General features: G+C 35.1%; 1 protein-coding gene and 1 pseudogene across 2 annotated transcripts in view; both read left to right on the top strand.

Annotated features, from left to right (window-relative positions):
- The window catches only part of SRFBP1 (serum response factor binding protein 1), a 53512-nt gene that overhangs the window by 5204 nt on the left and 25556 nt on the right, over positions 1 to 22752 (top strand). Inside the window, exons 2-3 of the mRNA XM_081053730.1 lie at positions 4384 to 4472; positions 5514 to 5586. Coding sequence (XP_080909856.1) covers positions 4384 to 4472; positions 5514 to 5586 — 162 coding nt within the window. The remainder of the gene's footprint in view (positions 1 to 4383; positions 4473 to 5513; positions 5587 to 22752) is intronic.
- Positions 13417 to 13665, top strand: LOC308499869 (cytochrome c oxidase subunit NDUFA4-like; annotated as a pseudogene). Its single transcript has one exon. The product of its transcript is annotated as a cytochrome c oxidase subunit NDUFA4-like (transcript).

Raw genomic sequence — 22752 nt, 5'->3', positions numbered from 1 at the left:
GGTTCCTTTTCCTGTGTTTATGTTGTCTCTTCCCCATATGCACAAATGGTCGTTTCCCAAGGAAGTATATTACCCCAGTTTATTTATGATCGTAGTTTGTACTGTCTACACAAGAGGTGATCCAGGTTACATTACTGTATTCAGACTTTACCAGGGGGGCATCTGTATGTCTAGGTTCTAGATGACACCTTTCTGTTAGCACATGTATGTTGTGTGTGTACACGCATGCACACGCGTCTTTACTCTTTCTTCTGGTCTTAGAGATGATATTAAATGCATTCTTTTACTGCTTGGAAGCACTCAGTTTATGTTTGTCAGTCTTGGTGATCATACCTTCTGATTTGTCCCTCTTTCCTTCCACTTTTCTTTCACTTTGTTTCTTCTGTCAGCACATTTCCTTTCCATTATTATGCCTCTGTTTTCGCCTTGCACACAGTTCTTTCCTTCTCTCCCTCCCAAACAATATAATAATACCCTTATTACATTTCTAACATTAATAGGTCTATTTACGATTGGTTGGAGAATTCACCAAAGCTTATTGCCTTTAAGTAGTACATTGGCCTTCTGGTGATATTGTTTTCAGCCAATTTGTTGACTTCTGGGATATCTGTCAAACAGCTTCATAATTACTGAGTGGCAAATGAATTGGCAGCCCATTAAGTCCTAACTAAAATGCTGTTGGTAGCTGTTCATCAACTTTGCAGAAATAAATTTAAATACATACTTGGAGAAAACTAAGTGCTTGGAGTGAGAAGCGAAAAAAAATAAAAGTGTAATTCCATTTTTACATAAAGTAAGTATATGTACTTTTAAAAATATATTAAACTCACCGAATTTTCCTACTGCCTGTACACAAATGCTGAGAAAGGTAATAACCTAGAAATGCATTTTTTGGCATTGGCATAAAACTAAGTACATGAAGCATTCCCTTTGCTTTTAGATTCCCTTATGCAGTAATGACAAACATAGTACTTCTTAAATTGGAATTTTAAAATTGGAGTCTAGCTTTCCCATGATTGGAATGTAACCGAGGACCAACTCTGCCCACTGCTTATTAGTTAAGTTTGGTTAAAAGTAGTTACCAAACAGTATATAGTCTCATAACCTGCAGTGTACAACATTTGTTAATATATTTTAATGCATAATTTATCACTTTTAGTTTATTTTATGAATGACTTAACTTTCAGGAAAACATCCCATAAACCCCTATTATGCTGCTTATGAAATACCTCAATTCTTTTTTTTACTTAAACCTAGTCTAAATGGCTTTTCATTTATGCAAGCATGATCTTTTTTGTCCTAAATAGATCTAACTTTGAAATAAATTCCAAAGAGATTAACATATCTAGTGGGAAAGAAACCTGATTATTCTTCATTCTGCTACTGTATAATACATTTGAATCAGTGAATGAATAAGTGAGTATTGCCATCTTTCTGGTCTTTTATTTAGCAAATATTGAACACTTAACTGTATGCCATTCACTATGTTAGGTGTTAAGATGCAGTGTTGAGTAAAACAAGATACTTGACTTTCACAGAGTTTATAACTTACTAGGAGAAAGACACATTAAACATACTCAGATTAAAAGTAGAATGTTAAAATAACGGTCATGATAAGTTCTAGAAGCACTTATAATTGGGAATTTTGACTCTCAGGGAGGCCAAAAAAGATTTTACTGAGAAATGACAATTGAACCAAAACCATATAAGATGTTAAGAAGCTAACATGGGGTGGGAGAAAGAGTATTCCTCCCAGGAAACAGCAGGAGTAAAGATTTGGTGGTAGACATGACTACACTAAGAGGGAAGAAGGACTGAAAGAAGAGCAATTGGAAACCATTGAAGAGACTTAAATACAGGTGTGACATGAAGTCTGTGGTTAAAAATGTATTCTCTCTGAGTTATGGGTAAATTGGAGAGGGGCAAGATGGATGTAGAGAAACCCATTACCAGTAACTCAACCAGGAGAGCTTGGAGGTCAAGATAGGAAGAAAAAAAAAAAGTGGTACAATATGAGCGATAACTAGGAGATAAAATTCACAGGATTTAGTAATATATTTATTGTGAGGGATTTAGAAACGAGCACTACCTATGAATCCTAGCTTCATAACGGAAAGGATTATTCCATTCCTGGAAGCATGAAACACCAAAAAGAATCCAGCTGGGGATGTAGAACATGGACTCAAATGTGAGATGTTAGGTCTGGAGCTAAACGGGAGACCTCAGCTGAAGGTAAAAGTCATCTTTGTTTAGGTGGCAAACTAAAACAACAGAACACACATAAGGTCACTTAAGGCTAAAAAGTGCATTGTGAAAAGATGAGCTGTCCCAGGAGTGCCCCTGAACTCTTAACATTTTATGACTGATTAGAGGGGGATGAGCCTTCAAATACCTAGATGGATTGGCTAGAGAGGAAGAAGGAAAACCCGGAGAGGACTCTATCGTATGTCATGGAAACCAAGGGAAAAGTGTTTCAAGAGGAGGAAGTGGTCAATAGGGTTGAATTCTGTGAGATTTCAAGTAAAATGAAATCTGAAAAATTCTTGTTAAATTCAGGGACTTTTAGAAATCACTGGTGTCCTGGACACCACAGACTGTAATTTCACAAATTGGAATTATGTGGCATGCAGAAATGGAGATAGTTAGAACATCTCGAAGAGCTTGGCTCTGAGACAGCTGAAGAGAGGGTGTTCCTAGTGAATTTCGTGGTGGGGATATTTTGTCTTATCTTTAATGAAAGTGACTCAGGCATGACATATCAGTGGGAAACATCCATTTAAGGGATTGGCAATGCTAGAGTAAAGGGATAGTCGATAGTTAGGGTTCTAGGTGCCAGAAAGGATGGGATCCAAAACATAGTTAAAAGGTAAACCTCACATATGTGTGGAGTTATTTCTTATATTGTAACTTGATGAATAGAAGAGGGTGGGTGATGCAAGTACATTTGTATTCCAGGTAGTAGAAAAATAACTGTACCCATCTGATATTTATGTTCTCCGTGAAAGTGAAGGAAAGATGAAGAGGAAGGTCAGGTGTTTTAGGAAAGCCAACGGGTTTAAAATAGTCATTGTATAGTAAGTTGACAAAACAAAACAAAAAAAGGATTGTATTGGAGTGCTGTGATAAAGAACCCAGAATGTTGTTTTCATCCTAGATTAACTACAGGGATTGTTAACTAGAGGGATAGGTGAGCTTAAGATATTGATCATGTACCTAAACTGGCTAAAAGGAGAAAAATTAAAAGAAAGGACTAACTGAACCATTTGAAAGGACGGGTCAGTGAATTACTGATCCTGGTGAAGTTAAAAACGATGGTGGTGGGTGGAGTTGAACAAGCCAGCTGATAGAAATGGTGCTCAGTGTGGAGTATTTGAATTTATGGTTTTAGAAATAGAATAGTTATGAGTGATGACAGACAGGGACCACAGTGTGACCATGGAAGTGGGTGACAGAGAAGGAATAATTTAGGTCATTAGAAAAGAGGAAATCAACAAGTGAGATGTAATATTGGAGGAGTTATTTAAGTGGATGTCTACATCACCCAGAATGATAGCAAAACTTAGGAGGGAGAGGAATTGTGAGTTGGTTCCCAATATATAGAAAGGGGTGGATGATATTAAAAAAAAGTAAGCAAAGGTGTTATAGCCAGATGCAGGAGCCCTCAAGAAATAGAATGATAATCATGTTGTTTTGGCGAGAAGTGGAGGGACTGTGTGTGCCAGGCACTCTTGCAAGGCATAGAAAAACGGTAAATATCGGAGGCCCCTTGTCCTCTAGGAGCTCACAAACTATAGAAAGAGACTGTCACGTGAGCAGTTAGTGACAATACAATGACATAGATGCTGCCTATGCAGTATATGGCGAACCAAGGATGGAATGGTTATCTCTAACTGAAGAAATCATGGAAGGTTTCACAAGAAAGATTATATTTGAACTGAATTTTATGTAGTTCCTAAAGTGGAGGAGGGGAAGAAAAAAATTACAGAAGGAATTATAAGATGTATGATGGCTCGTAACAATGATAGACAAAACATAAACTCAAAACGATAGCATCCCATTATACTAAGTACTAGTATAACATGTAGTTCTTCAGCATTAGAATATTTCCATCTCTTGGACAGTAATGTTGTTGGTTTTTCTATTCAGAGTTCAGTGTTGTTCTGTAATGGGATGATTTAAAGTGTGTGTGTGTATGTGTGTGTATGTGTTAGTGTTAGAATGTTGGTTTAGTCCATTGTTTATGAAGGAAGTTTGATTTCATCAAACTATGAATATAAACAAAAGTTTCGTTAAACTGGTGGACTTAATCCATAATATGAAGACTCGAAGTATTAATTCTTCTTGAATTAATAGCCTTTCTAATTTTGGCTTCATTCCTCAAAGGTTGTGAAGATGAGAAAAGAAGTGAAGAGAATCCGAGTTTTGGTTATCCGAAAACTCGTCAGGAGTGTTGGCAGACTGAAGTCAAAAAAGTTAAGTCATTTAAAGTAATTATCCTATGACTAATAAAATGTCAAAAGTTGTTTTTAATCAATATTTACATAGTTTGAGGGTGGGACCCAGAGGAATAATTAAATATCTTACTCATACAGTACTTTGTTTCATATTTAGAAAGGGTCTGAGTGAGTTAAAATGTGCTGTGTCAGCTTGTCCTTACATGGTTTGGACCATATTCGCTTAAGATACTTGGTGAATTCTGCTGTTTTTTCAAAACTCTCTTTTTGGCCTTTTCAGAATGAAAGTCCTTTGGGGTTATGTATGTGTTTCATGTTATTAGAAGTTATTTTAAGATGTTGATGCAGTTTAGCGAATCTCGTAATTCTTTGAATCAATTATAAAGATTTTCTATCACTTTATTCCTTGAATTGCTCATTAACTTGAAATCTTCAGTACCTTGTGGAAGTGTTTATCAAAACCTTCTGTTCCATCTAAATTTTTGAAAAAATAATATTTTGTATTTTCAGTGTCACAGCAGTAGAGAAAAAGTATGTTATTATATTTTTTTATACTTTAAGCATGAATACTTACAAAGTCTTCAGATGTCTTTTGTTCTGATTAATTTCTTATGCTTTCTTTCATTAATGTTGTGGAAGATAACCCTCTTTGATTTAATCAGACATTGACATCTTTATGTATTCCTTTAATCCAGAGAACAAATTTTTATTTAATAAAAATCCTTTAATTGTAGCTTATAGAACTTATATTACATTAAATACAATGAGCCTTTAAGTGATTGATTAAAAATATTATCTGGCCTTACCATTAAGGAATTGGAAGGAAGCTGTCTATCAGTGGTAATAGTCATTAATATGCCAGGACAGTGCTTGTTTTAGCCAAAACCTTGGGTTTGTTGATGAAATTAGGGTATGTGTTGGTTAGGGGAAGGATAATGTAGGATGACAGTTTGTTATTTAGAGATTTATCATGCTTTTCTAAAAGAAATGAAGAGACTTTTATAATAAGGCTATAATAAACGCTTTTCCTGGCTACATGTTATAATGTATTTTTTGCAGGGGTACCGAAGATGCACTGTTAAAAAACCAGAGACGGGCACAACGATTGCTGGAAGAAATCCATGCCATGAAGGTGAGGACCTGTGTGTGTGTGGGGTGTGTGTGTGTGTGTGTGTGTGTGTGTGTGTTTCTGTGTCTCATGTAAATCTGTATTTTGTGTATGTTTGATGTTAACTTATTTGGATATTATTGCAAGTTGACTACGACTTGTTTTATGGTCTGTTTGGTGAAGACTCTAGTACATTTAGAAAATTGTAATATGTTTAACCTTGCATTTCTCCGTGTTTTTTTAATATTGAATTTGGTAAAGTACTAGAGTAATTTGAGTCAAAACTGTGCCAAACTAAACTCATCTATGTTTCATAATACCTCATGCCTAACATTTTTATTTTTACTGTAACTTTAGGCATGAAATCTAAGTTAAATTCAAGAATTAAAGTGTTCATGCTATTTGGTAATGTAGATGGGGATATTGGTGGCTGACATCATGCTTTGCGTATTGCCAACTCAATAAATTTTTGTGTGGTGGTGTCAGCATTTTATTCAGCTCTGTAGTAACTCGAAATAAAATTAGTATTGGACCAAAATGATCTGTATTTTTGTTTCTTTCAGCCAGACTCTTCACTAGTATAATTTTTAGGTCTTCTCGCTGCTCTTACTTTGTGGAAACTTTCATTTACCAAATGACATACTATTAAATGTCTGGGAGACTGTTATATTGCAGAACTTAAAAACAACATTTGGTACCAGCAATTATCTTAATTGCAGGGTCATTTTGCATGTATGTTTGACTATTACATTTTGGTATAACTTCCAAGTTTTGAGATAGGTAAAAGAACAGGAGAATTCTCTAAACATATTTTAATTGAATTAGATTATCAAAGCTCCTCGCCATTTTTTCTTTTTAAAGGGATGGTAGTGTTTTATATGTCAAAGTTATCAATTAAAATGAATAGAAACAGGACATGACTCTTCTTTGGTTTAAGGTAATTTTACTTGTTTTATTGTTTTTTGTGAGGTTATTTTTATTTGTTTTATTTTCACAGGACTGCAAAATTCATGAAATCCATTTGATATATCTTCTTTAACCCCTTTTTTTCCCAGTCATTCAGTCAAAATACTCTATATTTGCTTCCTCATTATCATTTGTATCACTTTGGATTACTTATGATTTAGGCTTTTTCATATACCATTTTTCCCCATGAAATTCTAATGAGAAATAAAATTCTTAGAGATTTTTGTTTTGAGGATAACACTAAGATAGGAAGTTAATGTATATTATATCCCTTTGTCTCTCACTTTTTCTTAACCAAATTATTGCATTCCTTATCTAAATTTTTCCCTGTAATTTCTTCTGAATAGTCATTTTTGTAGTCTTAAATTATTCAGAGGCTTTGAGCTTTTATATAATTGCTGATTTTATTTTACCATGGAAAGGATGCATTATATATAATAAGCCTATATGCAGTGTGTGAAGAGTTAGAAAATAAAAGTCGTTAATCTTTAGACTACTTCCCTTCTGTAACTCTCAGTAATGGATTTAATTTAGTTAATCAGAAAGTTGTCCTGTTTGATCTGTGTGAAACTTGTTCTCTGTTATTCTTAAAACCTCATCAGAAATAAGGAATCAGACTCAGTGATAAAGTTCATAGCTTTACAAAATTACTGTGTCATGACCGTGGTTTTCTTGTTTCTTTTTTCTTTCTGCTTCTTTCTTGTGATTATATAAAACCACTATGGAATTGTTGCATCATAGAAAGCTAAAATCTATGGCCTACATAGTCCTCTAATTCATAAAATTAATAGTGTATATATTTCTTGAATTCATGGCAGTGGTTACGGACATCTGAATTGGATGCTCTGAATTTATCTTTTTTGAAGTGCTATTTAAAAGCTGGATTAAATTTAAATACGAAAACCAGGAAAAAAAATAACACTATGCATTTGCTTTGTTTAAATGTCAAATTTTATTCATCATTTATGATTCTTGTACAAAATTGGTCTACTTTTCTAAAATAAGCAAATATATAGAGCGTTCTTTTTTTTTTTTAAGAAAGGTCATTTGTTACTTCTTTTAAAAGTGTTTATCATGTACATGGGAGTATCAAAGAAATAGTCACAAAACAGAAAATTCACAGTCTCAATTAAATTTGAAGAAAAACCTCTACTTATTCATTTTTCCAGATGAATTTTTTCCTTGGCTCATATACCACTACATTTTTATAGTCTTGTTCATGACATACTGTCCTATGCTTGTTTTCTATGATAACAGGGTATTTTGTTGCAAGATGACTTCCTCAAGATGAAAACCTGAGATATTTTTAGAAATGGGAGTTTGTCTTTTCTGGCCAAGAAAAAAAAAAGCCCTGATCTTTATGATTCTATAAAATCATAGGTTCCAATTTTATAGACTATACTGCACGAATACCAAGTCTTTGCTGCCTTTTCTAATAGTATTCCTACTTTTAACTTTGATATTAGTATAAATTCTGGCTTCTGAAACAGTTCCTTTTTCTTTGGAAATTGAAGTAGCTTATGAACTGTTTTTTTAATTTATTAAATTTATTGTGGTCACATTGGTTAGTAAAATTATATAGGTTTCAAGTATATAATTCTGTAACATCTATAGATCACATTGTGTGCTCACCACTCAGTCAGTTCTCCTTCCATCACCATATATTTGACCCCTTTACCCTCTTCTATCACCCTCCTCCCCCCTTACCCTCTGGTAACCACTAAACTGTTGTCTGTGTCTGTGAGTTGTTTGTTTGCTTTGTTCGTTTGTTGCTTTCAGTTTTATATCCCACATATGAGTGAAGTCATATGGTTCTCTACTTTTTCTTCTATTAACTTTTTACGGATCCCTAAGTTATTTAGCTAGAGAAGCACATAGTAAAATTAAGGCATACGGTGAAAATAATTTATACAAAAATTCCTTCCTTAATAATAAAGGTAATATAACTGGTTTTAACTGAGTATTTACTATTTGCCAGGCACTATATTGTGTTTTATATTTATTGTCTCAGGACAGATGAAAATATTCATAGAAGCATTATAATACTGAAAAGTTAAACACTGCTTAGTATCAGTCTTTAAAATTTTTTTAGAAATCACTAAATTATAGATTATAAAATTAAATGTAGAGAAAATAAGATGGGAATATCTGTTTACCTAACTGCATTATTTTTATTTATTTATTTAATGTTTTTATATACAAATGGAGATGTATCACTTATAAAGTAGATATGTATTCAGGTGGAGACTTTAAAGAATTTTGAAGCAACATGGATTAGAAAGCCTTAATACTCATTGTACAACGAAATATTATAGAAAGCAGATATTTGTTATATGTACATCCTGAAGGTGTGTGTGTGTGAGAGAGAGAGAGACTACTGCATTTTTATATTCTAAGAGTTTTGAAATCTTAGTGTGTGTTGCTATTTAATTTTTACAATAATTTGCAATAATTAATCTCTGTAACATATTTCTGAAGCATTAGAATTTAGTTGAATCTGAAAATGAGAGAAAGTTTGTATAGCAATTAATCATAAATGTGCTTTGGGAATTTTGCGAAAGTGAAGGATATTGTTAATCCACAAAGATAGTAAGAGAATAACTGCTAATTGTTTGAAAATTGAATAAAGCTTTTTTAGTACTTGACCGTTCAAAATTTACAGCTTTGTGACTATAATTATAAACTGGGTTAATTGTTTGCAGCAGCCCTCAGAGCAGTTGGAACACTGTGTATTAGATACCTCCAACATCTTTTGGATGTGTCTGCCTACCTTTTTGTTAGAACATACAAAATATTGTTTCCATCTAACACTGGTGCCCGTAGGCCAAAAGAAAAACAAAGTGGAATGAGTATGAATTGAAAACTACAAAACTGAATTCTAAGTCTTAGAATTGAAGTATAATTAAGATTATGAATCTTGACCTCTGTTGGCTTTAGTTTTTCATCCATAAAATGAAGTGATTGAGTTTTATAAAGTCATGTCTTGCTCCAAGTCCTATTCTTTTATTTCAGTTAGTTTGGAGCTTACCACCTTTGCTACCTTACTCTTTCAACCATGAGCAAGAGTAGGCTTTTTAGGATTTTTGAAATAGTATTTTTGTTTTGAAATAGTCTAATTGGAATTTATCTTTTAATTACAAAGCAATGGTTGACATGTTTTTACATATCATTATGATAATACTTATACCACTTAAATAATTTACTAAATCAGCAGTTTATTTTATATCTTTGATAGGGTGTTTCTAGATGTTTACCCATTAAACATCTAACCTTTTATCATGATGATAACTTTTTTTTAAGATACGATAATATCCCTTGTCATCGTAAAGAGACAGATATATTTTGGTACTTAAAAAAATACATTTCACAAAAAGTAAAACTTAATAAATTGTTTTATAGGTTTGTGTTTCTTCACAAAGTAAGCCCCAGATTGATAGTTGTTCTTATTGGTCCCAGAGGAAAAGTGGCTTTCTTCAAACTTTTTTTCTATTCAGGGCCAATCCCTCTTAATGTGCTGTGTCCCTTTCTTTTTTTCTTTGTTATTATTATGCCTAATTTTACTTATAGCTTCAAACTCTCCCTTAGCACCCGCCATTATCCTTTAGCTTATCTCCCAGTTTTCTTCCTTTCCCTCTTTTATGAGAATAGCATCTTAATAGTATAGCCACATTGATCTCAACTTCTTCCAACTTCCTATTTCCTGAGCAACTCACTCAGTTTTCTACCTGCCTCTTCATCAGTTTCCTTGAATAAGATTGACTCTGACCCCTATATGCTGGTGTTCCCCATAAGTTCTTTCTTTATCTTCCCACTTTCCACTCTCTAACATGGCTACTTGCAAGTTTAACTACTGTCACTATTTGGGATACTTCATAATCTCTCTCTAATGCAAATCTTTCCTGTAAGATCTTCACTGTTAATATTCAGCTCCACTTAGGTGCTTTCAGATGCACCTGAAACTCGATATTTTACATATTCACTCATCTTAGTTAAAAAGGGTTATTAAGATAGTGGGGTTTCTTATGAAGCCTAAGGGCAAACACTGCATTTTAACCTCACCAGGAATTAGAGTCAGGCTCTGGAGAGCTCTCCGAAACTCATGTAGTTTATGTGTTTCTTTCCTGCCCCTTTTCCCTCCATTTTTGCTTCGTCTCTACCTTTCCTCATCTTCCTCCCATCCTTCCCACTCTGCAGCTTCCTCTCACTTCCCTTCTCTCTGACTCTCCAGACAGCTTTCCTTCCTTAGTTATGGCCAGGGCCCCCTCCAGTGTCATCCTCAGCTCCAGAATCCTCATGCTTTCTGTTCAGGGGAAGAACCCACATTGGCTCAAGTTCTCGGTCTATTTTGGGTTAGGTGTCCATCACTGTTCTAGGCAGTTGTGATGTTGGGGTAAGAGGATACAGGATGACATATTGTAAGGTAGAGAGAGAAGGTGTGAGCAAATATTTCCAAAGATGTTAGTATCTGAATATAGATCCTAACATTTTGTACATTGCTACCCCCATTCTAATGTTCTTCTGTTCCTGATTTTGGTTTTAATATTATCATTCATCTAATTTACTAAGCCAGAAATCTAGGAATCCTTTTGAATTCCCTTCTTTATATTAGCTACTTTATATTCCCAAATCCTGCCCTTCACCAAGACCTATTATTTTTATCTCCTAGATATGTTACCACTTCTTAGTTCAAGTTATTATTTCTCCTTTGGAGAAATAATAAACTTTCTGCCTCAGGTCTTACCCCACTTCGAATCACATTCTACACTGGAACCAGTGACCTTCCTAAAATGCAGATCTGATCAGGATTCTCTCCTGCATGACATACAAAGCCTTTGTGATCTGTACACTAGCTACCTTCTCCACCTATAAATAACATCTACCTATCCCATACTTACTGTTCCACCTATATTGAACCTCAGACATACCAATCTATTTTATGCCTCCTTGCCTGTCATCAGATGTTTTACACGTAGCACGAATAAAAACTTTCTTTACTTACTTTACTTACTATACTCCTTACTTTAATACCTAATTCTAATTCTTGTTCTAGGACACTTTCCCTGACACCACCCCTCTGACCCTTGGAGTACTAATCATTTACCACATCTTCTATATATTATTCTCTTTACCTTTATATAATTCTGCTATCGTGTTGGATGAGTCTGCTTTCATGCCATTCCTATCTAGCTAGACTGTCTTAGGAAAATAGGTTGTTTTACTCAATTCTTTGTCCCCAACACCTAGTAATGTCAGCTACATTCTGGAGGCTGCCTGGCTAGGCTGACTGAGTGACTTTTCACATAAGACTGGCGTGTGTAGAATGTTGAGATTGCTCTGAATCTCAGTAGATAAGTAGAATCTTACTGAACTGTTACTAAGAAGAGTCTGCAACCCAAGACTTGTTTTTGTTTTTTGGTGTTAGGTTTGGCTTTAATGTTAAGTGTACAAAATAAAAGAATGGGTAGACTCTTCATTTCACAGTCAACCTTGGCCAGTTCTCTAAGGCCATTTAACTTATAATTCAATTTTTTGAAAGAGGCGACTTTTATTGCCCTGATTTAATATCCTTCTGTAGTCAACTTGTAACATGTGGAATGATAAACAGGAAGTCATAGTGGAATTTTAAAAGATAGTTATAGTATATACTGCTCTCCTCACACATATAGCACTAAGTAGAAACAGATCATCACGCTGGAATTCCAGTTTGCTTCCTGGCATGTGGTTTCTGCAATAGTAAGCAAGCTTTTTGAGTAGGTCATGTTCCTGAAACTGTTAGCAGCGCTGCATTTTTAATATGTAGGGGTCATAATTTTCAGTGTAAGCTATGTTGATATAAAGATGTTATATCAAATCTACGGTGGTCTTAAATGTTTTTATCTTTTAAATGAGAGTAGTTGTGATAAATAAAAGTGGTATCCATCCCTGTTTTTAAACCTACTTCTATTTGAAAATAAAGGGAAAGCTAAGGGTCTTTGTTGGCAAACGTGATGAAAATGCTATTACCATTAACAGTCAGTATATCCACCTAATTTTAAAATAAAAAACTGCTTTTGGAATTACTTCAGTTCAAATAAGCCTACTTCAGAGGCTGATGCGTGTTTAAACAGGATTTAGGGGTAAGAAGTAGAAAGGAGTATCACATGAGCTTTTTGTCAAAAATGTTTATTTCTTTTTGTTTTATTTTTATTTTTATTTTTTTTTAAGTTTTGTAATTCTGCAAATTTGAACTTACAACCTTGGCAGAATCTTCCTACTAATTGTGAAAGTATCCAAAACCCTTTTCAACTGTTAATTCAAAAACTTTGGACCACCAATACGAGTATCATGTCAGTATGAAATAATGTGGTGATTGAGCAAAGAGGCAAATATTACAACATAGTTTGTTTGAAACACACAATGGGAGACAGAGAGTCCTAGAGTAAAGCAGCAATAATAACAATAAATAACTGGTCTTGAAATAAATAACTTATACAACGGAGATGTTACCTGAATTTTGGATTAAACGGAAACACATTATTTTCAAACATTTACACTCATTAACATGAGCACATATTTTATATTGTTAGATTTCTATTGTAATGGAAACCATGTGTTCTGTTTTCCTGTTACAATAATTAATGTTAGTATTTGCTACTTAAAATTATTAATATTTTGTGACAAGGGAAACTCAGCAGTGTCCTTTTCTTTTCTTGAATATGAGTAATTTTATTGTTTTCTATACCTGCCACTGAATTGTATAAACTATGTAGTCTTCTAAGAAAGAAAAATAATTCCAAGGGCAATGATTGCTCCAATTAAAAAGGCTTCGTTAGGGGCAGAGACTACCTAGTCTCCAGGCCTGCAGTTTTGCTTTTCTGTGCTTCCGGACCTGAGCCCACTGCTGCAACCATGCTGCGCCAAATCCTGGGTCAGGCCAGGAAACATCCAAGCTTGATCCCCCCCTTTGTATTTATTGGAGCCGGACCTACTGGAGCAGCGCTGTATGTCATGCGCCTGGCATTATTCAATTCAGATGTCTTTTAAGATAAAAAGAATAACCCAGAATCCTGGAACAAGCTAGGTCCTAATGATCAACACAAGTTTTACTCAGTGAATGTAGATTACAGCAAACTGAAGAAAGAAGGTCCAGACTTCTAAATCAAATGTTTCACTAGAAATCTGCTTAGAATGAAGTTTTTCCAGAAGCCATCCACAGTTTTCCACTTCACCAGGAGATATTTCCCCTCCAAATGCACGAAATCATGTTGGTGTATTATGTTGGGGTTTACACTGATTAATAAATATCTGAAACTTGGGAAAACAAATGCTTCTTTAGGAATATACAGTGAAAATGTATAGTTCACTTATATTCTCTCCTTCTTCAAAACTAATTAAACCCTTTTCAACGTATATCAGTTTTATGTATGGGTGAGGTAAGGAGAGAAATCCTCACTTTAAATTCTTGATTTCTTTTGAAACTCAGTATATTAATAAAGAACTTGTGGGTTTTGGTTGTAGTTAATAATTCTTCTCCACAATCTAATGTAGCATCCCAGTTTATTAATGATTATATATTTTCTTAAGATCCATAAAATTTGTAGCCAGAAAAGAAAAAGTACAAATGAAAAAAAGACTAGGAATTCCCAGAACAACTATTATAAATTCCATATACTATTCTGAGGTTAATTAAATACTTTTTAATTTAGAACCTGCTACATATGTAGATGAATAGATTTCTGCCATCAGCTAATAAATATACTGTTCTGTGGGAAACAAGCATATGAGTCTGATATACACTATACCACTATTATAATCAAAGAGTTGTAGGAACCTAGAAAAGGCATCTGTTAATTAATTACCTACAGGATTTAGGGAATACCTTACAGAATGGGGGTACTGAGTTGGAACTTGAAGAGTAAATATGATTCTGCTTTGGAAAAGGCAGTCTAGGTAAATAGAGCACACCAAGAAAAAAGCATACGGGTCTGAAAGTTCTGGGTGTGATTTGGAAGGTCTGCTCAGTACTCTATTTCTGTTATAATATTTAGCACATTGAACTGTAATTATGTCTTTATATGTCTCCTTGTTTTGAGCGTAAGATGTTTTTATCTCCAGAGCTTGGTGTACTAATTGGCATAAAGCAGACATTCAACTATTTCATCAACAAATCAATGTCATGGCTGGAATATGGAATGAATAGAGGAACAAAAGGTTGATGATGGTGGTTGAAGGGTAGATGAGATTACCATTTAAAGCCTTTTAGGAAATGTAGATCAAAGTTTTTGAATAATCGTATGCATTTTCTAGAAAACTAAATTTGAAGGAGAGTGGAGGCTTGACTAGAGGGAAAAGAGATTGGAGGGGAGATAACTTATTAGGAAGCAGTGACTGACTTAATTTTTTCATGCATTAAGGAGACATTTATAAAGCCTATCTTTATGAAAGGTAATGTGCCATGTAATTCATTGTTCCAGCTCTGCAAAAATCTTAGACCATCAGAGAAAGGAACGGGTGCACACAACTTTAAAAACGGTAAGTTATGATAGGTGCTTTGAAAATTTTAAAAGAGTAAGAGATTGCTTCTAGCTAATAAGCAGGAAAGGTTTCCTGGAAGAGATGGCAGTTTAGTAAAAATATATTAATATATATAATATATTATATATTTATATATATAATATATTATATATATTAATGTTACTGATTGATCAAATTGATATAATTTCCTTGATAGTCTTCAATTGATTCCCTGTTAGATAACAAGGATACTGTTTTATGCGACAGCTTTACATCCCAGACTTATATGTTATTTATAGCACTAGGAAGATCAACGTCAGATATATGAACACTGCTAATAATTTAATTTTAGTTATTAATGTTTAAGCACCTGCTCTGTGCCAGACTCTTTGCTACAACCTACATATATTATCTATAATCTTCAGAGTAGCTTTTCAAGGTTCCTGTTTAGCTTCATTTTGCTGATGTGAAAACTGGGGATTTAAGGATTAATTGCTTTGCCCAAAATTACACTACTAAAGCTTAACAAACCCAGGATTCATTCCAAATCTATCTGAATCAGTAAGTAGTCCATATTCTCAATACTCTACTAACCTAACCTCTTACACTTTAAATGCTCAATTGTATTAAGAATAATTAGGTATTATAAAGAAATGTGCTTTTGTGTTATAATTTTAATGATCACTATTAGTTGAAAAGTGCAAATAATAATGAAGTAATTTATCATCATTGCCTCTTGGGGACAAAATAGGATTTGATTATAATTTTACATGATTGGAATAGTTGGGCCTTCCTAAAGATACAGAATGCCGGGTTATCCATAAAGGATTTTGTATATATATTTAACATTTAGAAATAATATCTGGAAGCTCAGTACCAAACTAATCAATTCCCTTGGGATCGTGAATTAGTAGCAATGATTAGATGTCAAAGAAAATTTAATTCCTTGCTAAATTTGGTTCTATAAACAATTTGAATGTAATGATTCCAGTATTAATTGATATAGGCTCTTTAACCTAGTAACACATGGAAATATAATTAATAAACAGGTGTGATTTTATTATAATTGTGCCCTTGATAAAGTTTACTGAAAACTTGAAGTTCTAGAGAAAATGCTTTGAAGGAATAAGAACTTATGATACATAGTTTGATTTTCTTGAGATTTTGAAAGATTGTCCCTTATTCTTTCAGTTAAAAACAACTCTCGTTTAACACATTCCTAAATCCCTTTTTGCTCATCTCTATATCTTATTTATAATTCCAATATTGTAGGGAAAGACTTCCTCAGTTACCTAATAGAATTTTCCTAAGGCCTTTTGATGAATTTCCGAAGTGATTCACTGAAGGAAAAAAAATGTTCTATGGGCTTATGTAATTGTTTATTAAGTTTGAGATTTTGTTTTTGTTTCTTTTTTTCTTTAACTCTTTGGGTTTGGGCAAGAAAAACTAAAGTTGCAAATGTATACAGATTAAAAAGTTTTAGGAATAAAAAAGTGAATATAATGTATTCATATAAAGCTGTAATTTTATCCTCTTTTTATTTAATATACTGAATAATTTAAAATACACATCTCACCTTCTCTAATTATTTTTATTGTTAACATGTTATTGAAAAGATATACAACTAAAGTGATTTTAAGTATTTTATTTACTCCTATAAAGTCTACAAAATTATGCCCTTTTAAACAAATGTTTGGATTCCTTTTCAAAAATAGTAAACTTTTCTCCACAAGGCCAGCCATTTTATTAGAAGAGGATCTCTAAAATGAAAAAAGCAATCTGTCTATTCTGACTTATTCCTTAGAATGCAACAGTACTATAAGTAGAATCTTCAGGCTGATGTAATTGCTGCATCTCATTTTTTGTGCTTGACTCCTTGAACATGCAGAAGTGGGTAATTTCATGTGCCAAGAACAGTTTAGATGTTTTTATTTGCCATAAAAAATATGTGATCGTGTTTCATCACTTGAGTTAAAAATGCTATTTTGTCTTATTTTCTAAAAGATAGTTGTACTGTGAGAGATAGGACTATATAATGACAAGGTTTCGCAGCTTCATTTGACCAAATTGTTTGATAATGTTTATGCTTAGTTAATATCTACTTTGAAATGTAATACAAATCTTTGGACTATTGAATTTTACAAGTTTCTTTTAGTTTTTGCTCACTGAAATTGTAATTATTTCCATGTCAGTAATTATTTTTGTATCTTGATGAAAATTTATAGTTAAAAGATACATTTCATTTTAGTTTTTAAACTATGAAAATTCAACTTTAAACATGAAAGTGAACTTGGAACTAAAATGAGACAGTACTATTTGTAGACATTTAGTAATTCTTTAACTGGCTGCCAGCAAAAACCTGACACTAGTAAAATTTCCTAGTAGTAAACGTACTTTGTTTTATATATCACTCTTGTTTAAGAACCTAAATTAGCTTCCTGTTGTCTACCAGATGGAGTCAATTCCTCCTAAGTGTTAAAAGCTTTTTTATCAGTTAGTTCCTGTCATCCTGACCAACTTAATCTCTCATCCTCATTTCTGTCTACATACTACAGTCAGTTTTATATCTCCTACACATACTTTATACATTTCTGTTTTTAAGTTTCTCTAGCTTTCTCTGATAACACTGCATTCATCTCTACCTCACTACTCTTACAAATCCAGAATGAATCATTGTCACAGCCTTCACCAACCTCTAAAACAGTGGTTTTGTTTGGTGGAGGCAGATATACGAGCATGAAGATTCATACCTGGGGACATATAATGGGTGGGAGATTTGTGCAATTTGAAAAATGTTACTCCAGTATGTTGGGTATTTTTATTATTCCTACCATTGATAACTACAGCAGTAAACACAATTACCCTGCTTGCTTCATCCTCATGTATACATAATAGAAATTAGGTAACCAGTTTTTAACAGTCTACCTACTGCATTGCATCTTCCTTTGTATTATGATGTTAACTGGACAAAAGTAATCTTTTAAATAGTTCATCAGAAAGAGGGTTTATTTGGGAAAAGAAAACAAAACCACCACAGCAGTGTGGGAACACGCACCTTCTGGCCAGCCGTCCACCTGCAGAAAGAAAGTGATCTCTCAAAATGGCTCCCTTACGTACACCCCCCACAGGAAGTTAGAGCCATACAGTTCCACAGGAAGTCTGGAATAGAGAGGAACAGGAAACCCAGCTCCAGCCATGGACCTCCCAACTCCCTGGTCAGTTTCTTTAAAGTATCAGTTCGCTTTTATCATTCCCCCCTTTTGATCAAGATCTTTTCTCTCAAAGCATCATTGATCAGCAGTCAGGTCTTCAGGTCTCAGGTTTTCCAGTTTTCAGCCTTTTGTCCCTCAGTGTCAGAAAGGACTTGCTCTGAGTGTCAGATCAGCGGAGAGACACCAGAAGCAGCTGGTGTCTAGGGTTGATGGGCATAAGGAGCAGAGCTTAAATATAATAAAAATTTAAGGTAGAATTAGAACAATCTAGGTCATAAGGTAGGTGTAAATCAGGAGCTTAAGCTTGTGGATAATGAGACAACGGCTGTTGTTATCTTAAATAGATCAAAGTTCTTGATAGATTCAAGAACCAAAAAGGTTTGGTAACTCATCTCCTTGGAGGTCGCCAGCTTTAAATTTTGACAGCTTTAGTTTCAGGTCACCAGACTGTGTGCAGTTCCAGTCAGGGTTTGGTACCCACTTGAGGTGTGATACGTGTATCCAGGAGTCTGCTCCCTACAGGTTAGCAGCACGGGTTTGTCGACAGTACCTGGTAAGGGCCTTTCCAGCGTGGCTGGAGGGAATCCATTTTGAGGTGTCTCTTCCAGTAAACAAAATCTTCAGTTGCAAAGTATTTTTCTTTCATTTTTTCATTTCCCTGGAGTGCACAGTGAAGTGATTGTTCTACTAAGGCACAATTATTATTGATAGAAGCAATTAAGCCTTTATAATATTGAAGTATGTCTCCTTTCACCAACTGTAGATCAAGAGAGGCAGGAGCGAAATTCAAAAGGCAATAGGGTATCCTGTAAATATCTCAAAAGGTAAAAGCTTATAAGTACCAAAAGGGGCAGATCTGAGATTTAAAGAACTGTCAGCAATGGTTTTGGCCAAGGTATTTGAAAAGTTTCTGCAAATTTTGCCAATTGAGTCTTAATGCCATTAGTGCATTTAACCAATCCTGAAGATTGAGGATGGTAAGCTCAGTGAGAATGTAGAACTAGCTAAATAGCACAGACTTGCTTTAGCACCTGACCAGTGAAATGGATTCCTCTATCATCGTGGCGTTCAAGAGGAGTTCTCTAACAGTATTTATGCCACTGCAGACGCATTAGCTTGTCTGAAAGGGGAAAGCTTCAGTCCAGTGAGAATACATGCATATCATGACTAAAACATACTTGTATCCATGAGATGTCATATGAAGTCTATTTGCCAGAAACCAAATGGTCCGTTTGGCAACTTAAAATGTCCAGGGGCAGTGTGAATAGGTTTCCCCGAGTTATACTTTGGGCAGGTGAGACTCCTAAAGTAGGCACTTGATGCAGCCTTAATATCTCCCCACCAATATTGGGGAGTTGTACAGTTGACCAATGGTTCAATGCATGTACAGTGGGTAAAAGTGGGAATTTTAGAGTTTCTGGTAGGACTGGATTTTTATTTGGTCCGAACCAGTTTCTTTTCCTCATCAAACCAACAACTATTAGAGCTCCAGTCTTGTTTTTCTTCCAGTTTTTCTGAGTTATCAACAGGAAAAGTTTCTCTTTGGAACATGACAGAGGTCTGACTGCTGGTGACACCTTTTAGGGCAGCGTTCTTAGCAGAAATGTCAGCAAAATGATTTCCTTTAGCTTCCACGGAGTCATGTTTAGTGTCCTGGAATCTCAATGGCTAAAGCATCAGGTAGAAATATAGTGTCCAATAAGCATTGTACATATGGACCATTTTAAATTTTATCTCCATTGGAGGTAAGGAAGCCACGTTGTTTCCATAGCATTCCAAAGTTATGAACCACTCTAAAAGCATATCTACTGTCAGTGTAAATGCTCTACCCTTTGCTAAAATGCAAGCTGGAGTGAGGACATATAATTCAGCCTGCTGTGCTGAAGTAGCCAAAGGCAAAGGCGCTGCCTTGATGACTTCAGAAGGAGTTACAACAGCATAACCAGCACAGTACTCACTGTTCGCATGTCTTAAGTATGGACCATCTGTAAACCATGAAAGATCAGCTTTACCTAGAGGAGTCTTCTGTAAATGGTCACGAGGAGTCAGGAGGTGATCTGTCAGTGTCAGGCTGTCCTGAGTGGCTTCTTCAGTCTCAGAATGGAGAAAAGTAGCTGGATTAAGATTACTTCAATGTGAAAAGGTTAAATGGAAGCAGTTAACAAAAGGATTTCAAAGGAAGTTAGATGACTGAAAGATGCTGGGTGTAGAAAGTCGAAGTTTTGGCAATCTTCCTTTTTACGTGGCTCGTCTAGGGTACTGGCAAGCTCGCTGGCCAGATTTACCAACTCTAGGGTAGCGTAGTTTCCCATCCCATCCTAGATCTTCTAACCAGAAGGGAAGGGTTTTCATTTAACCTGTTGACAAAGAATTTAAAAGATACACATGTGTTAACATTTGAAGGAAGACCAGAATTTTCCTTAAAAACTGCCTGAAGTCTATTGTAACAGTCATGAACAAATTTGTCAGGCCTTTGTGAGCAAGTGTGAATTTTGCTCCAATCTGTAGACCTTGGGAAGGCCTTCGGAATTGCTTGATGTAGTTTTCGAGCAAGTTCCCTGGGTTCCTCACAATTGGAGGTTTACTTTTGTAAGTCTCTGTCAGGATGTTCCCATCCAGCAATCCTCATCCAGTGTCCAGCTTGTCTAGCCAACTGACATTGATTAGCTGATAAAAGTCAGAAAACCCCAGCTGATGGATGGGCCTGAATAGTAATATCAAATTCCTCAGCAAACTTATTAGAGTCTTCAGTTACCTTGGGAAATTTCTTTACAATGGCTCGTTTAACTCACCTTTAGTTTAGGGGACATGGGAGGTGTGTGGGGTTTGTTAGGATCTCCAAAGGGTTTAACCTTAAATGGGAAGGTACTGATAAGTTTCCAGGGAGGAGAAAAAGAAGATTAAAAACAAGGTGCTGCTGGGGACTGAGTTGAAAGCAGAGGCAGCAATGAGGGACAGAATGGCATCAGGGATGGAGCTTGAGACAAAGGAGCAGTGGGGGAAGGGCAAGGCAGTGCTGTAGAGAAAGAGCACGAGGTTTCAGGTGCCATTTTGTCTCTGAATTCTTAGTAGCCCTCATTAATTTGGAGACTTTATTTGTTTTAAATGGGCAACTTTAGATTCGTAGTCTTGTTTGGAAACCTCAATATACCATTCAAAATAGGCATTCCATTGCTCTTTCTTAATGACAGCCCTGTTTTCCAATTTAGTTTCAAGAAAATCAACTATGGGAATCTCAAAAGTTCTCCAAAGTGGCCACTGATTTTCTAAGTTACTGTTTGTCAGATCTGTCCATTTAGTTAAGTATATGCACGAAAACAAAGGGACAGTTTTAGAAGGCTTAGAGAGCAGGGATCTCATTTTTAATAGTGGGCCCAAAACAGCTCACTACTTGGACAACCTACTTCAGCTCACCTCACTCTGGAACAGTCTGATCACTGAGAACCAGATCGAAGGCTAAAAACCAGTTCCAGGGAAATAACCAATTCTCAGGGAGTTAAGTTATGGGCTGAGCTGGCACTGGGCCGAAATCAGTTCATAATTGAAGCAACCCATAGGTCTTCAGCTCACCTCACTCTGGAACAGTCTGATCACTGAGAACCAGATCGAAGGCTAAAAGCCAGTTCCAGGGAAATAGCCAACCTCCGGGGAGTTAAGTTATGGGCAGAGCTGGGTGGTGGCACAGTGAGGTAGCACAGTGAGGTAGCACAGCCTATTACCAGCCAAGACTGACCAATTTCAGTAGAAATGACCTCTATCCCTAAAGGAACTTCAGGTAAATCGCAGTCTTTGTCTCAAAGAACAGCTTGTTTTCCGAAGAATTCAAGCTGACGTGCCACGAGTACTTAGACAACAGACAAATAGACCTCTAATGCATTCACACAAACATACACTCACGCACACAAAATTTTTTTTCCCCCGGTCAATTTCTTTAAAGTGCCAGTTTGCTTTTATCAGATGTAAGGTCAGTTACACGTTATTTCAAAAATAAATTATACTTTTTGGTTATCTATTTTTTTTACGCAGCACCTGGTGTTCTGCACAGTCGAAGGCTCTCTAGTAACATGTTTCAAATATTAATATGCACATCTGTTATAAACAGTTTTAAAAATGTTATAGCACAATACCATTGTATTTTCCTAATTAAAATGAAGATAAATTATCAAAATTGTGAATTTCTTAGTTTGTTTTTCTTTCTACCATTTAATAATAATGCTTGAGACTGCTCTTCATTTTTCATTTCAGGTTCAAGTATTTGCATTTTAAATACAGTTGACTCGTGAACAACACGGGTTAGGAGTACAGACTCCCCACTCATTTGTAAATCCATGTATAACTTTTGACTCCCCCCAAAACTTCACTTCAGCCTACAGCCATCTCTCAGGACTGGTTCGAGGAGCACCCCTCTGATACCAAATCTACAGAGGCTCAATCCTTTAAATGGTGTAGAACAATTTATAGAGTTGGCCCTGTGCATTTGCAAATTCCCAGCAGCGGATTGATTTTGATCCATGGTGGG

This window comes from Rhinolophus hipposideros, assembly GCF_964194185.1.
Source record: "Rhinolophus hipposideros genome assembly, chromosome: 7".
NCBI classification, from domain to species: Eukaryota; Metazoa; Chordata; class Mammalia; order Chiroptera; family Rhinolophidae; genus Rhinolophus; species Rhinolophus hipposideros.
Note: the sequence above shows the minus strand (reverse complement) of the source record. Positions and strands in the feature narration are given on the sequence as shown.